General features: G+C 43.5%; 1 protein-coding gene across 1 annotated transcript; it reads right to left on the minus strand.

Moving 5' to 3' along the window:
• Window positions 1–4,079: 4,079 nt before the first annotated feature.
• On the minus strand, window positions 4,080–16,637 carry LOC115256354 (cytochrome P450 4c3). The gene is made up of 3 exons (XM_029854694.2): window positions 16,048–16,637; window positions 5,372–5,837; window positions 4,080–5,310 (listed from the first exon to the last, which is right to left on the minus strand). Exons 1-3 carry the CDS (start codon window positions 16,328–16,330, stop codon window positions 4,416–4,418), a joined length of 1,644 nt encoding a protein of 547 aa, XP_029710554.1. The 5' UTR covers window positions 16,331–16,637; the 3' UTR covers window positions 4,080–4,415.
• Between the last annotated feature and the right edge of the window lie 288 nt (window positions 16,638–16,925).

Genomic DNA, 16,925 nt, shown 5'->3' on the forward strand with positions numbered 1-16,925 from the left:
CTGGAGGATATCGTAGAGGCATGCCTGTAGAAATTCCTGAAAAAAATCTCCAGAAGAACTCCTGGAAAAATCTCTAAATAGAGGAATATCTGTCGGAGTTTCTGGAGGAATCTCAAGATGAAATGAAATTCCTAGAGGAATTCCTGAGGACATTTGTGGATGAACCCCTTAAGAACTTCGTAGAGGAATACCAGGAATAATTCCTGAAGAAATCGCAGATGGAATTCTTGGAGAAATTCTGGAGAAATCCTCAGAAGAGTTCCTGATGAAACTCCAGAAAGAATCTGGGAAGCAATTTCAAGAGGAATTCCTAAACAGTTCCTGGAGGAAGAACTGAATTATCTCCTGGAGGAGTTCCTTAAAGAATACAAGGAGGAATTCCTGAAGGAATCTTATAAAGAGTTGCTGGGAGAATCTTTGTAGAAATTTTCAAAATAAGTGGTTCTAGAAAGAATCACAGAAAGTATTCCCGAGTTAAGCCCTGCAGAAAATCTTGGAGGAACCCATGGAGGAATTCCTGGAGGAAATCCTAGGGAAATGCCTGGAGGGTTAACGGAGGAATCTCTAGAAATACTCCTGGAGGAATCTCTAGAAGAATTCCTGGAGGAGTTTCTGAAGGAATTCCTGGATGATTGTTTAGAGGAATCCCTGGAGGAATCTCTGAAGAAATTCGTGGAGAAATTCATTCGCGGGCAGGCTGACAAAGGTGCTAAATGCAACAGCAAACTCGAAGCAGTCGCAAAAGCACGTGAGGCAGCCGTCGGGGGAGGAGCTACCCGGCAATACTCGCAAGGCCCGAAAAGTGTTAACCCCGAAACAAAAGGACAAAAAAGCCCCAGCCAGGCGTTCTAGAAGACTGGAAAGGGTGGACCTCAGAAGACCGACCCGTCTCGGATTGAAGGGAGCATAGGGTCGCGACCTTGTGTGTGTTCTCAGGCATCACATTTTAGGGCGAGCAATGCCAATGAGGAGAACGCCCCTTGAACTATGATGGATATGCGCAAGAAAAAGTAAATGAGATCGGTAAGAGTAGCTGTTAGTAGATTATCAAGCCTGATGAGTCTAAATACTTGGAGATCTTGAAAGCGATGAGGCAAGATGCAAAGCTCACGTACTCGTACCAATGGAATAACCCTTACCCCATAGTGACGATAGCCATGTCAAGAGCCTCACCTATAAATGTTCGGCTTAAGAAGTCTTTGGCAAGGGAGTTGATGCGACGGCATTTATTGCCAAAGTGACTCTCCAGAGAACCTTGATTAGATCACGGACGTGGAAGAGCTCGTTATGGCACTGCAGCAACAGTGCGAAGATCATGTGACTACTGTTCGGGCTGCGAAAATGGCATTTAGGGGTGCAGGTGACCTTGATTCGGACACTAAAGTTTCAGTGTGAACTGGAAAGCTCAGTGTGCTGGAGGCGATTATATCAGCCACTGGAGGCTTTCTTCAAATGTTTCGAACTGGGACACAAGTCTTGGGACAGCAAAGGCACTGCCAGGAGAAAGCTATGCAGGAAATGTGGAGCCACAAGGCTGCATTACACGTCCAGTTTCGAGAAATGGCAGCAATATGAACGACGGGTAAATACCCCGTCCAGGAGTTGGTATCTACTACCTACGACGGCTTCGTGGTCGCCAAAGTGTCTTCTTCTGCAGCTGTTATGCGCCCCTCGGAGGTCGATGGTTTACGTAGATGCCAAACTGTATGAAAGCAAGCAGAGCTGATCGGGTGAAGCCCGATGGTAACAGCGGGTAACTTCAATGCTCGACCTGTAGATTTGGGAAGTCGTTTCACGAATCAGCGAGGTCAGATTCTTTAAGTCCTATCCTAGCAAGTAGTTCGGCCTGGAGGGTAGACGATGGCTACGCTCACAGCGATCATTTGGCGGTTTGAGGGGATTTCGTGGGTGCTTAGAGGCGCCAGCTGTCTAGGTGTTTCGTAAGCCTCGGAGTGCGGGTACGATTCCCGCTTCAGTTAGTGAAATCTTTTCGTCACACGGAAAATTTTCCACTGGACCACTGGGTGTTTCGTGTGTTGTCCGTTGTCTCATGCTTGTGATCGTTCAGTCTGTGCAACCTCTGATTGAAGACGGTGTAGTGTCTTTCTACTACAACATCAGCAGGCTGCGGGTAGAGGATGAGGCAACTAGGCTAAGGCCAAGCCATCGTAAGTGGGCTTCATCTTACTTCAACGACGAGGTATTTAGAGAAGTGCTCCGCCGTGAGCGAAATCTAGTTTAAGCGGCCATGCCTAGGCAAGTCCACACTAGAAATGGGAAATCACCGGCTTACTGGCTGACTCAAGTGATTACGAAGTGATGCCTACAAGATCATGATGTCCAAGACAAGAGGTGTAATGGTTCCTAAAGAGTTGTAGTAGTAGATGTTGGAGGGGATCATCGAGGATTTTTTTCCTCGTCATGATCCTAGTTCATGGCCTTGTTTCGTAGAACAGGGGACTTGGGCTGGCGATTAAGAGAGGGTTACCAATGAGAACCTTGCGGGGATTTTTTTTTCCTTCTAAACCATAGGGGGATAAATCTGCTCATCAGACACTCTAACAGGAAGGTTAGGGTAGTGTGGGGTTAAGGCCTTCTTCTACAACGCCGGTAGAAGCCAGGACTACTCTCTCCTCGACCCACTAAAACACATTCCTATGGTCGCCAAACCCTACGTCTCTCCGGAGAGGTTCCGGAATCACCAAGAAGGTATTGCTTCAGAGAGGGGCTAGTGCACATCGCACCCACAAGGTTAGCTGCGTAGCCTGCAGCAACGAACATCGATGACTCGCTTTGGAGAGTCCATCACGGTAGCATGCTGGCGCTTAGCCAGTTTCCCGAGTGGTCCTCGCCACTCCCTTTGTCCTCGGAAGGCGGGCAGGGTCAACCCCGCCCGCGCCCTACTGCTGAGCGGACATCAAGAGCTGATGCCCACATGCAACCCGATCTGACCTGCCCGCAAAGGAAGGGTATCACTACCCTTCAGGCCCTATCAGATGCATCCGTAGGTTGCAGACAGCAGGGTCTCACCTACCCCGACCCTTGCCGGGGACCCCTTTCCAACCGCGGGCTCGGATCCAACCTTGCGGGGATAGCAGTCCCTCAGCGTAGGTAATGCCCCAGGTCTGGACGGAGTTCCGAACCTGACCCTAAGAGTAGCTATTGCAGAGGCTCCCGGGATGTTCAGGTCTGCTATGCCAAAATTCCTGGACGAGGGAGTTTTCCCAGAGGTTTGGAAGCAACAGAGCCTGGTTCTATTGCCAAAGAAAACCACCCGGAGATCCGTCAGCATATAGACCAATATGCTTGATCGGCATGGCGGAGAAATTGCTCGAAAAGATCATCCTCAATAGAATGTTGAGTCACAGCGAGGGTGTGAATGATCTCTCGAGCAACCAGTTCGGCTATCGGAAGGGACGTAGACGCTATCCTGTCGGGTACCAAGACAGTTGAAATAGCGCTCCAGCGTAAGAGTGTTGCTACTGTGCAGTAGTGTCACTGGGATGTGAGGAACGCGTTCAATAGCGCCAGTTGGATGCGCTTCTGTGTCTGGGGACACCCGGGTACCTGTACAAGATTCTCGGAAGTTACTATCAGAGTCGAGCTCTAGTTTACGATACAGATGTGAGTCGGAAGTGCTTTCACATAACCTCAGGAGTCCCGCATGTTTCCATCATGGGTGTTATGGAATGTCTTGTACGACATGGTGTTGAGGTTAGAGTTCCCGGTGGTAGTGAAGATAGTCGGCTTTGCTGACGACATTACGTTGGAGGTCTTCGGTGAATCGATCGAAGAAGTAGAGTTGACTGCAGCCTACTCGTTCGCAGTTGAGGAGGAGTGGATGAGAAGCAGGAAATAGGAAATGGCTCACCACAAAGCTGAAGCGGTGTTGTGAACAACAAACGAAAACCCGTCGTTCTCTTGAACCTATTGCAAATCGACATAATTCTCAACTTACCTAGTACGTTTCCATTGTTCTGAGTAGAACGAAAACTGATACGATTCTCTCCACATGCTGAAACCCTCTCATGCGAAACAGTCGCATATTTCACGACTATCCGCGAATCTTCCTTCTCTCGGATGTAATCTTCAAAATGGTTTAGTGGTTTAGCGCTCCATCGATAAATGTTATTTCCTTCCTGCATATGTATGCAAGATGGAACGTCATCTTACGTATTGGTTTGGTTTCGATACCGGTAGTTAAACGAGTTCAGTACCAGGTGCTAAATAGTAATCCAAATATCATCGGCCGAACACCTCACAACAATCTTGAACTTGACTAGACGCATTGCTCTCAGCGCGGAAACAGGACCGCGTGCGATCATCATGGAGTTATTGGACAGAAATTAGCGTGCGCCTCGCGGCGTTGATTCAGTTGGGTGAGATTTATTCTAATCGAGTATACATGTAGAGTGTTATTGTCTTTGGGAAATGCTAATTCGTAAGCCGTCTTTTGACTTCAGCACCAGTTCACCGTACAAGGTGAGGTCCTCCCGTCTATCGAGCGAATCGATGCGGTACTTCCGTAGGATGGCTACGGCCACGGCTTTTTCCTCGAGGAGGCCAAACTTTTGGCCGATACAGTTCCGTGGCCCGGCACTGAACGGGATGTAGGCGTACTGGTGGCGTCCTTGGGTGTTTTCCGGGAGAAACCGATCCGGGTTGAACTTGTCCGGATTGGGGAAAACTTCAGGATCGCGGTGCAGTTGGTAGACCACGATCACGGCGTTGGTCCCCGCGGGGATGGTATAGTCCCCGGTGGTTACGGATTCGGTTAGTTTGCGAGCTATTAGTGGGATGCTGGGGAACAACCGGAGGGCTTCCTTTATGCAGCATTCAAGGTATTTCATTTCGTTGAGTTCGATCATGGTGGGAGGTCGATCGCGATCCTCTCCCATGATGGAGTCGATTTCTTCAAATAAGCGATCCTGTACTTGGTGATCCGTTCCCAGAAGATAGAGAAGCCATCCGATTGCGGTAGCTGTAGTGTCGTGACCTCCCAGAATGAACGTGTCTACTTCGTCACGGATGTCGCGATCGCTGAGCGGCTGACCATCTTGGGTCGCCTCAAGCAGTAGGTCCAAGAATGCCAACTGACGTTTTCGTCCAATTTCTGCCAATGGGTCTTCAACGTGATCGTTGGCCAAGGTTACCTCTCTCTGTAGCCGACGCTGTTTTATGACGTTTTCTGAGAAACCATGTAAAACCTTCAAACATTCGACCTGCCGTTGGTAGTAGTTTGTACACTTGTAGATCAAATCTGGATGAAGCCAGATTTTTTGCAAGCGTTCCAGCATGATGCGCCCAATTCTAAAATCATAAATTAAATAGTAATTCAATAACGCAAAGAACACATTTCTACGTAACTTACTCCTCATGGGCTTTAACATAATCCGATCCGAATTGTTCCTGAGCCTGGATCGGGCATCCCATTGCCGTTTCACACAGAATATCCAGCGAGCACAGCGTCGCATACCTTGTGCAATTAAACCCACCCTCACTGCGCAATTCCTTCTCCATCAGTCGCACCATGGTCCGTGCCTGTCGGTTGAAAACCTCCAGAAAATCCGACAGCATTTTGTAGTTGAAAGTCGGATTGAGCACTTTTCGGCGTTTGTGCCATCGTGTCCCGGGGCACGTGAGCAGCCCATCCCCCAGCCAAGGCCTTAGGAAACCGTAGTCTCGACCCTTTTCGATGTTGACGCTGTTGTTGAGAATGCGTTCCACGGGCTCTGCTTTCGAGATGAGCACATACGGAACCTGGCCGTTCCAGATGCGACAAATGCCCTGCTTGCGGCCGTACAGTTTGCGCGCTGTGGTCAAGCGGTTGAACATGTCTGTGATGGTACCGGGGGAGAGTGAGATAAATTTAAGACATTTTAATTAGAATCTAGAAATTAGGTTTCGAACACTTTTGATATGAAATAATAAATTCCAACGAGCTTTATTAGTATGGTTCTCTCTATCGCATTGTTGAATTGGAAACGAGCCCAAAAGTTGCATGCAACTTTGTTCTCTTTGCGTAGCTAGATGTTTGAACCGAGAAAACGATAACGATTTATGAGGTTACCGGAGCAGTAGTAATTGAAAAATGATTGATAACTGTATTACAGAGGTTTGAAAATGCAGATCAATTTCACCAAGTTTAACTAAACTCAATATAATATTTATTATATAGAACCAGTACATTCGGTCATATTGTGAATGTTGTTTGAATTTAGAGCACTTTCATGGGTTATACCGATTTGCTTGTTGCTAGGCTACTTTTAGGCGAAATAACACTTGCGTTTCAATGATTCGTATGTGGTCTTTAGTATACACTAAAACTTATGTTGAGGTTATTTTTAAGCAAATTAAATATATGCACCTTTTTATGTTCTTCATAAATACAGGAAAGTCTCTGGGACAAACGAAGCATCGAACTAAGCCGCACTTGTTTATCCTGACTTTGCTCATTTGCAAAAGAGGCTGCTTTCCAAACCAAGAGTATTTGTTTACTAATTTTCAAGATTGATGCCATGAGATGAACCAGCCTAGGGCTGAAAATCTCAAAAATAAAGACAAAAAAAAAAAAAAATTGATGCTCTCGAAAACGTGAGTAGGGGACCAAGTCGGCCATTGTGTTGGCCAGTCATATTTGTATTTTCTGATGTTTCTCCTTAAAGGCACATCAGAGGGTTTAAGAGGCGGGCATTTCAGTTAATATTCGGAGGTTTCAGAGGCCTTTCAGTGATTTCAGGAGGCCTGTGAGCGTTTGAAGGGGCTCCTGAAAGTTTCATGGATTTTCAGGGGCATTTCAAAGAGTTTCAGGGAGCTTTTCAAAGCGATGCAGGGCCACGGGTGTTTCAGGGGCGTTGCAAGGGCATTTCAGGTGGCGTCATGGGGTTTCAAAAGCCTTTAAAGTCTCTTTCAGGGGATCTCTGGGATTTTTCAGGGGGTTTTTAAAGCAGTCTCATTTAGTCTTAGGGGACTTCAGGTGGCGCCTGATCGTTTCAAGGGCAAAGTCTGCTTCTCAGGGTGCATCGGTGTGCATAATATATGAGTCGGAGAAATGGGCCATTCGGGGAACTGCCATTCGAGGAATCGGCATATGGGGAATTGAGGTTCGAAGAAACCACATTTGAGGAAAAATAACACAACCGGTTTTGACTACGTTTTTGTGACTTCAACTCACATATCCGTCTATTTTCGTTTAACGAAGAGTAACGCATATTACAATTTCTGTACCGGGATCGATGTTTACAGGAATGACACAATTTCAGAAATTATCAACCTCCCGGAACGTGATTTTAATATATCAAAAGAAAGATTTGTATGCTTCCTTCCGGAATGCATTCTTTCAGGAGTGTCTCCTGAGATTCTTCCAGGTTTCTGTAGAAGTTTCTTCTGGGATACTTTTGAGAAATCTCAAGGAATTGTTCTATGCAATCTTTTTGGAATTTCTCCAAAATTTATTCAAGGTTTTCCCCAGAAGTTCTTTCTGAGATTGCTCCAAGCTATCTCGTACCTTTCCGCTTGGTTATCCCTCCTTGAATTTGTTCGGGTTTTTTCGGGTAATCCACCAGGAATTGGAGTTCGTTATGGTTAGACAATCATTTCAAACAAGACATCTTCTTAAAATTTACCTAAAAGTTTTAGAGACGAACCAGCCAAGGGCTGAAAGTCTCTCAAATAAAGATAAATCAATCAATCATCCTAAAAGTTTTCTTCTACCTTCTGTTTTTTTTTTGTGGGATACCTTTTCTAGGATTTCATCTGGGATTTTGCGAAGAGGTTCATACTTCTAGAATTTTTGCAGATAATCGTTCTGGGACTCATCTTAAACTTTGCAACAGGAGTTCCTTCTGGAACTTTGATTTTAATTACTCAAAAGTGATTTTGCTAGATTCAATCTTTCATTGAATTTCCTCAAAGAGTTCTCAAAGAATTTATTCTAGCAAGAATAAATTCCCCCAAGAATTTATTCTAGCAATCTTCCAGGAGCTGCTTCTGGGAGTCCTCTAAGAGTGTCTTTTAGAAATTATTCAGGAGTTTTTTAGTAAATCTTACAGAAGTTCATTCTAGGAGCCCTCATTTTTTTCTTATAGACATCTACCTGGAGTTATTTCTCGAAATCCTCCACAAGTTTTTCAGAAAATCCTCCAGGAATTCTCTGTGTGAATCCTTTCGAAGTTCCTTCTAGTGATCTTGCAGGAGATCTTTCAAACAGTTCTCCAAGATTTCCTTTTGGGAAACCTACAGGGTTTGCCGCCATAATACATACTCGATTTGCAGCTGCAGCTCTTCAACGCTAAACTACTCCAGGCTCCAGGCTAAACTACTGTTCCGTAAATTCCTGGAACAGTTAACTGCTGATTTCTTTAAATGAATATTTGAAGTATTTTCTAAAGAAATTCTCAGTAGAAATCCATTAGGGAATCTGGAGGAATCCACAGAAGGAAAACAAGGTGGTATACCTAGCAGGAGTAACTGAATGTATCCAAGTTTGCAGTTTTCGAAGTGATGGAAATCTCCGATAAATGTTCTGTAAGGATCTCCAGAAGGAAATCCCACATGGACATCCTGGAGGAATCCCCGGAAGGAACACCAATGAAGGTGCCCTAACAAATAAGTTGGTTAAATTTTCAAGGTATGAAAAAATAAGTGAAATAATGCATAAGAAAAAGCCACGCACTATTGACAGTTGAATAAAAGTGTGTTGCTACTGTGCTGTACGTCTTTTATGCCATTATGGGCGGTTACTTCTAATTCATTCAGAAACGGAACCAACCTGTAATTACTGATATTTGCGGCTAAACCAGCCGAGTGAAATTTTTTTGTTAATAAGAGAACTGGGCTTTACAAAGGTTTTACAAGGACAGCTGCGAGGTATGGACAAATTGAAGTGAAATTTGCAAAAGAAATAATCGTCCTCGACTCACGGCTTAAAAAAAAGTTGTTTAAAAACAGCATGATATTTGAGGATTAGTATACACTAAGGTCTTTTTTTACACGGGGGATACGTACCGTGTAAAAAAACCATGTTGATTCGCGAAACCGTGTAAAAACCGTGTTAATTTGAGAAACCATGTAGGTAAAAAACCTAGGGGAAATCTGAAAATATTTGAAATGTCCTCATATTTAGATAGCCGAGGATTGTTTTAAAAAGTTAAAGAAGAAAGGGTGGGAGTAGTAGTAAGTGTAGGGGTTACTTTTTTTATTACTTAATCGTTTATTAAAGGCTCATGCGCCATCGGGCATAACGGAGCCGAATTCATTTTGAAACATTTTTACAATTTCATGTTCGTGTCTTATTCACTACAAGGTTAGCTTTGGGGAACCGTAAAACTCGCGGTTTGGTCGAGGTTAGAGGGAACTGTAGTTTTTAAGGAAGAGATGGGATAATGGGGCTTTTCGTTGACTCTCTGCAGCATGGTGTGACATATTTGCTGCTGGTCAAGCGTAGAGTGGACAAACAACCTGTAACGATACAAACAAACGGTTTTCGAAGGGAGACGAGGTGGACAAGTGGAACAACAAGACGGGGATATCAAACGAAGACTTCAGCTTGTTTCAAGAAGTCGTACACAAGCTTCATGTACTCAAGATCAAGTTTACCCAACACATCTCTAATGTCTTCCTTTTCTGGTTCCCTCGGGCCCTAAGGGATGCACATAAATCGGATCTGGCAATACCGTATTCGGGGCATTCCCACACTACATGGTTGATATCTTGATAGCCTGCACCACAGCTACAGCGATTGCTATCTGTGAGCCCTATTCGATAGAAGTGCGAGCCCAGAGAATAGTCATTGGACATAAGTCGACACATTATCTTGATAAAATCTCGACCCACGTCCAACCCCTTGAACCACGCCGTCTTCGATACCTGTGGGAGAATTTAATGAAACCACCTGCCCAATTCTCCTGCATCCCATTTTTGTTGCCAACTGACCAAGGCATGCTGACGAGCAATCGAAAAAAAAAATTCATTGAAGGCGATATGACGGTTATAAATATCGCCTTCCATAACGCCCACCTTGGCGAGCGAGTCCGCTTTCTCATTGCCCGGAATCGAGCAATGCGAAGGGACCCAGACCAAGGTGATATTATATGCTTGATTCGATAAAGCACTCAGAAATGATTGTATTTCGCTTAGGAAATACATGGAGTGCTTTGCCGGCCTCATTGAGCGAATAGCCTCAATTGCACTGAGACTATCCGGAAAAATGAAATATTGATCAGAGGGAAGAGAGGCGATTCGCTCTAATGCGTAGTGTATAGCCGCCAATTCTGCGACATATACTGAGCAAGGACTTTGAAGTTTATAGGCGGCGCTATGAAGCTCATTAAATACACCAAATCCAGTGGAATCATTTGTTTTTGACCCGTCAGTGAAAAACCTTCTGTCGCAACTGATATGACCGAGCTTGCTTGCAAAAATTTTTGGAATGTGCTCCGATTGGAGCAGATCTGGAATTCCACGGCTGCAACATGGACAGATCAAAAACTATAGTGGAATTGGAGAAGTCTGGAAAGCAATCACGGTTGAGAACATTCGAAGAAGGGCTAACCTCCAGAGTCATGTACGAGTAGTACACTGTCATAAACTTTGTTTGATGAAATCGTTCGATTAGTTTTTCAAAATTTTCAATTACCAATGGATTCAGCACCTCACAGCGGATGAGGAACCTTAACGACAATTCCACGAAACGATCTGACAAAGGGAGTACTGCTGCTAGTACCTCCAAACTCATTATGTGCGTCGAGTTCATGCAGCCTAACGCGATCCGAAGACAACGATACTGAATACGCTCTAGTTTCAGGATGTGTGTTTTCGCGGCGGACTGAAAGCAAAAGCTACCGTATTCGAGAACCGACAGTATCGTTGTCCGATAAAGCTTTATCAGATCTTCCGGATGGGCTCCCCACCATGTTCCGGTGAGTGTACGCATGAAGTTGATTCGTTGTTGGCACTTCTGATACAGATAATTAATGTGCTTTCCCCAGGTGCCTTTAGAGTCGAACCAGACCCCTAGATACATATGTGAAAGAGCTTGAGTGAGTTCCTTACCCAAAAATATTGTGTAGGGGTTAGTGGGGAAGGTGATAAGGGATGGGTTATGGGGAGAAGAGTGCATACTGTTCCCAAGGAAGATCGCAAAGGATATTTTGGGGTGTTAAGGATTGTTTAGACGAACGAAGCGAAGGATCAAGAAGACTGTCAACACCCCACAGGTCCATGGAGCAAGGTGGTGTAGAGAGAGATGTTCTAGGACACCCAAGAACTTTCGCAGGAAAGGCTTTAATATCTACGAGCGTAATCGATTGATTGTTGTTAACTTACTGATACGGTGCAACATTCTACAGGTCTATGGAGCATTGTTCTGTAAATAAATAATTTTCAAACATGACCTCTAATTTGGATCTCCAAGAACTTCCGCGAGTAAAGGTCTGAAGATCTACAAACATAGCCAATGGTTTCTTGCTACATTACCGATGCGTTGTAACATCCCAGAGGTCTATTGATTATTGTATTGAATAGTATTCATTTCCAAAGATATGCTAGGTCCTCCAAGAACTTAGGGAGGAGGGGGGAGTCTGGGATTGTGTGACGAGCCATGTATTAGGTATGGGAAAATATGCTACAAGAAGGGAGGGGGAGTAAAAAATCGACTAAAAATGCTACGTCATTTATAAACACTCCCTTACTACATTACATTACAGTGTAGCGTCCTACAGGTCCAGGGAGCATAGCTCTGTTGAGAAATAATTGCCAAAGATCTTTTAGGTCCTCCAAGAACTTCCACGACCTTAAGATCTACAAGCGTTATCTATGGTTTTTTGTAACGTTTCAAATACGTTGTAACATCCTAAAGGTCCATGAGTCATTTTTTGTAAGGAACTAATTTCCAAAGATGTTCTAGGTTCTTCAAGAACTTCCACGAGCGTTATCTATGGTTTGTTGAAACATTATTGATACAGTGTAGCGTCCTACAGATCCAGGGAGCATAGATCTGTTGAGAAATAATTGCCAAAGATCTTCTAGGTCCTCTAAGAACTTCCACGAGTAAAGGTCTTATGATCTACAAGCGTAATCAATGGATTGTTGCTACATTTCGAATATGTTGCAACATGCTTTCGAATATGTTGTAGCAGCCATTTGTTACGCTTGTAGATCTTAAATTCTTTATTCGCGGAAGTTCTTGGATGACCTAGAACATAATAGGAAAGTAGTTTTCTACAGAACCATGCTCCATGGCTCTGTAGGATGTTACACCGCATCAGTAATATAGCAACAAATAATTGATTGCGCTCGTAGATTTTCAGGCCTGTAATCTCGGAAGTTCTGGATGTCCTAGAATATCTTTGAAAACTACGATTCTACAGAACTATGCTCTAAAGACCTGTAGAATGTTGCAGCGTATCAGTAATGTAACTACAATCCATCGATTACGCTTGTAGATCTTAAGGCCTTTACCCGCGGAAGTTCTTGGATGGATTGTATAACATTTCGCCGAAAACCATTTCGCGGAATTCCTTTTCGCGGTGTAACATTTCGCGGAATGACATTTGGCGGAATGAACCATTTCGCGGAATCCACCATTTCGCCGAAAACCATTTGGCGGAATGTACCGTTTCGCGGAAAATCGTTAATAAGAGTAAACAATTTATTTTATCGAGAGACAACATCATGATGATATTCAAAATTCAAATCAGCACATGAAAAATGTAATACTTCATATCAAAAATTCGTTTTTGTATCAGTATACTTTGAAAGAACAGCCTATGTATGAAAGAAGGGAAATTCTCTGATAATATTAATTTATCAGTCATGCCAAAATAAGTATAATGCATACAATTTATGAAAGAAAAGTTTTGACCAGAAGAAGGAAAAGTTTCGTATTGAACATAACAGCATATCTGTTAAGAACAGCGTTTGTTTGAAAGATGGAAAAACCTGTGATACAAAAATGAGAATTTTTCTAATATCTATTACAACAGTTTGAGTTAATTGGAGCATACAAACAATAAATAAAAGAGAAATCTGGTAAAGTTATCACTAAGGAGTGTTACTTGGCTTAAGGGTTACGCGGTCACACTGTTTACAAATAGCATCATTTTGGCAAAATTACAATGCTTTCAATCGATAAAGGTTAAAGTGTGGAAGCTGATAAGCAGATTCAGTTCCTCAATTATGATTCTGGGTCATTCGGCCGAAGGAGACTACACTGAATGGACGTTGGGCCGAACAATCATTGGGTTGAATAGATGTTAGATCAATGAGATAATAGGCCTCGAAAGATATAAAGAACATGTCTCCCACAAAGTTAGCAATAAGACCGCCAATAGATAACTCCAGTGCATCTTGAATGAACAACCCTTGTTTTAAAGAAGGATAAATCTCTAACGTCAGCAGCCTGGCCACCAAAAAACTCACCAGCAGTGCTACCACCGACAAACAGACGTCTTACTCTACTCTTTTCCCATCGTTTCCCTTTTTAACGGATTATTCAAATATTCTGTAGTTTGCAAATCGCTTGCTCATGGCGCTTGCATCGTTTTTACTCCTGTTTGACGTTTGCTAACTATCGCCATCTACTCAGTGGGTTTACGAACCACAGCGTAATTAGCGTTGAGCTATTATGTTTTCGTGACGATGATTTTTATCGCATTTTGTTCCAAGTGATACGTCTGTTTGTCTGTGGTGTTACTCTAAAGATAAGCCCATTTTTGACAGAATGAAAAGTCTCAGATAAGTTAGCAGTTTGGTCACTAGCCAACATTTTTAACAGTAAACTTGAAAGAACAGCCTATTATCAAAAGAAGGTCAAATCTCCTATAGAGATATCAATTTGATCATTAAAAACTACACACCACATGAACAGCCTTTGAAGAGAAAACGGCAAATAATAAAAAAATTAACAATTCAGTCAGTTAACAACAATGTTACTGCAAAGAACTTACTTATTTTAAGGAAATGAAAAACTCTGAAAGAGTTAGCAATATAAGCGCTTGAAAGTACAACTTATGTGACAACGATGGCTTGTTGGTCATTGCGCCTAATGTCTATTTGGCATCATTTCCATTAGACCATTCGGCCGAATGACTTTTGGCCTGACGTTCAGAACTCTCAAGAACAGCCTACGAATCAAAGAAGATAAATGTTTATTCAGAAAAGTAACAGATTAAATGCCACAAAAGTTCAGCCCATTGGACGCAGTGGCTTAATTTCCCCAACAGGGGAGGAAAAAAAAACAGATTAAACATCAATTAGTACAATCGTAGAGCTGAGGTGATTATGATTGCGCATGAATCGGTGTTGGAACTAGTAAAGTTTAGCAGAGAAAATAATGTGTTTTCCATCATTATTTGCAAAGTATTAAATTCCGCGAAATGGTATTTCGCGAAACAGTACATTCTGCGAAAAGTCGTTCCGCGAAATGGTATTCGGCGAAATGGTGCATTCCGCGAAATGTTACACCGCGAAAAAAAATTCCGCGAAATGGTTTTCGGTGAAATGGTATACAACCCTTGGATGCTCTAGAATATCCTTGAAAATAACGTCTCTTCAGAACTATTTTCCTTGGACCTGTACGATGTTAGACCTTATTAGTTATGTAACAAAAAGCCATTTGTTACGCTTGTAGATCTTAAATTCTTTATTTGCGGAAGTTCTTGGATGACCTAGAACATACTAGGAAAGTAGTTTTCTACAGAACCATGCTCCATGGCTCTGTAGGATGTTACAAGCAACAAATAATTGATTACATTCGTAGATCTTCAGGCCTGTACTCGTGGAAGTTCTTGGAGGTCCTAGTATATCTTTGAAAACTACGTATCTACAGAACTATGCTCTAAGGGCCTGTAGGATGTTGCCACATATCAGTGATGTATTGACAGTCTATCGATTACGCATGTAGATTTTAAGGCGCTTACTCGCGAAAGTCCTTGGATAACCTAAGTTCTTGGAGAACCTAGAACATCTTTTAATTCGTTCTTAACAGAACCATACTTCAGGGATCACCTTTAGGAAAACCCTTATTTAACCCCTCCTAGCCCCCCATGCTGTAACCCCCTCTACACATCCCTTTCCTACATACCTCTTACTTCATCATCCGCCCCCACCCCACCACTCTTCAACCCCCTTGCAACCCTTTCCCATAAATCTTCTTTCATCCTTTTAGTAAGAGTTCCCTTCTGGACACTTAGCGCGAGAAAGTTGAAAAAACCGTGTTAATTCGAGAAACCGTGTAAAAAAGACCTTAGTGTAGTATTCTTATTAAATTATCTATACTACGGCTGCACTAGTCTACGGCTTACAAACATTTTTACATAGTTTATGACGAGGGAGAAAGGCGGATCTGAGATGACCAAAAATAAGTCTACGTAGTTTATGGATAGTACCGAGCAACCATGTAGCATTATGTGTAAGTCAATCATGATGACAATGATTTTTCATTAGTTCCTAACTGACAGTATCGATTTCTCTTCAGCGATCCTCTTTTTGTGTCATTATAGGATGTGTAGTAAGAGAGGATCGACGAAGAGAAATCAATTATTTCAGTTAGGCTCTTATGAAATATCATTGACGATATCGTTTCTTTATCCTTATGTTCTTTTAAGAATCATACTTTTCGAATGGGGTCTCTGAAATGTAGCCATCCTGATTAATCTGAATGCGAGACATGGGCGTTCTATAACCTCAAAACCAAGCTCTTGTCCAGTAGGGCCTGAAGAAAATGAAGTTTTGTTAGATTGATTCACTGCTCTGTACGTGTACACTAGTTGTTTATTTATTCTCCAGTTTGAAAACAGTCTCATGCATCACTTCCAACCAGGTCTTGTTTGAGTCACTTTGATGCCGCCTTTCTCGCACTGTCGCATGTTGTTAGAGTCACACCCCACCGTTAATAACCAAAATCCACAAACAATCGATTTTGTTTCGGCAATTTTCATCACGTCCACCCATTTGCGGTGAGACGTCCAATATAATTTCCGGGGGGATCCATTCCGCAGTCCCATCACGCCCCAAACACACACGAGCGTTCACATCGCACACACTAACCTTCCCGATCGGTTGCCATCAGCAGCGAATTGCCCAGCAGAGGAACACACTGCGGCCCCGGTAGCTGATTCAGATAATACTTGACACTTTTCTTCGCGCCACCATCTCCGCCTTTCCACGACAGCCAAGTCTTCAAGTAATCACTATCATCACTACTGGAGATAAACCAACAGGCAATGATCGCCGCCACGACCAGCAGCACCGTGGCCGGTAGGGGAAATTCTTTCACCGCGTGCAACAGCTGAGACGCGATCGTTATGATGAGCAGCAACGGTTCCTTCATTGTGGGTGGGCGGACGGGCGCGCGCGCGTGCGTGTGTAAGACAACTCGTCGCCGACGACGCTACAGACGATCGTTCTGATTCCGAAACGCGCGTTACGCGACTTGCTTTGCTATCCAAGTATAAACACACAATCGTTGGGTTGGGGTAGGTCTCCCAAAGCAGCAGCAGCGATGGGCACTTGTGATCCCGAGCGTTCTGTTCTGCAGACTGAGCGGACATTCTGCAAGGATTGTGGATAATACTTACAAGAATTTGTGCGGTTTGGCCGGTTCTCCAGAAGGGAGCGAAAACGGATTGCGCATGGGGAAGAGATAAAGAGCGTATGTACGTACGGTCACCGCGCTGCCTTTCATGCGGCAGCACAGTGGGGTGTACTAAGAAAATGATGGTTAAAATCTTCGTTTTAAAAGTTATACATTTTTTTCAAATCTGCTATCACGTCTGATGCTTATCAAATCACTTTCTGCGTGGTCCACCCATATTGCCCGCTGCGCTCCTCACCTTCTTGTACCAACCGGATCACTAGTGGGTTTTTATCCGGCGTTCTTGCAACATGCCATGCACCATTGTGCACCATGTGTGCACATTCTCCTG

The sequence above is a fragment of the Aedes albopictus genome, chromosome 1, assembly GCF_035046485.1.
Source record: "Aedes albopictus strain Foshan chromosome 1, AalbF5, whole genome shotgun sequence".
Classification (NCBI taxonomy): Eukaryota; Metazoa; Arthropoda; class Insecta; order Diptera; family Culicidae; genus Aedes; species Aedes albopictus.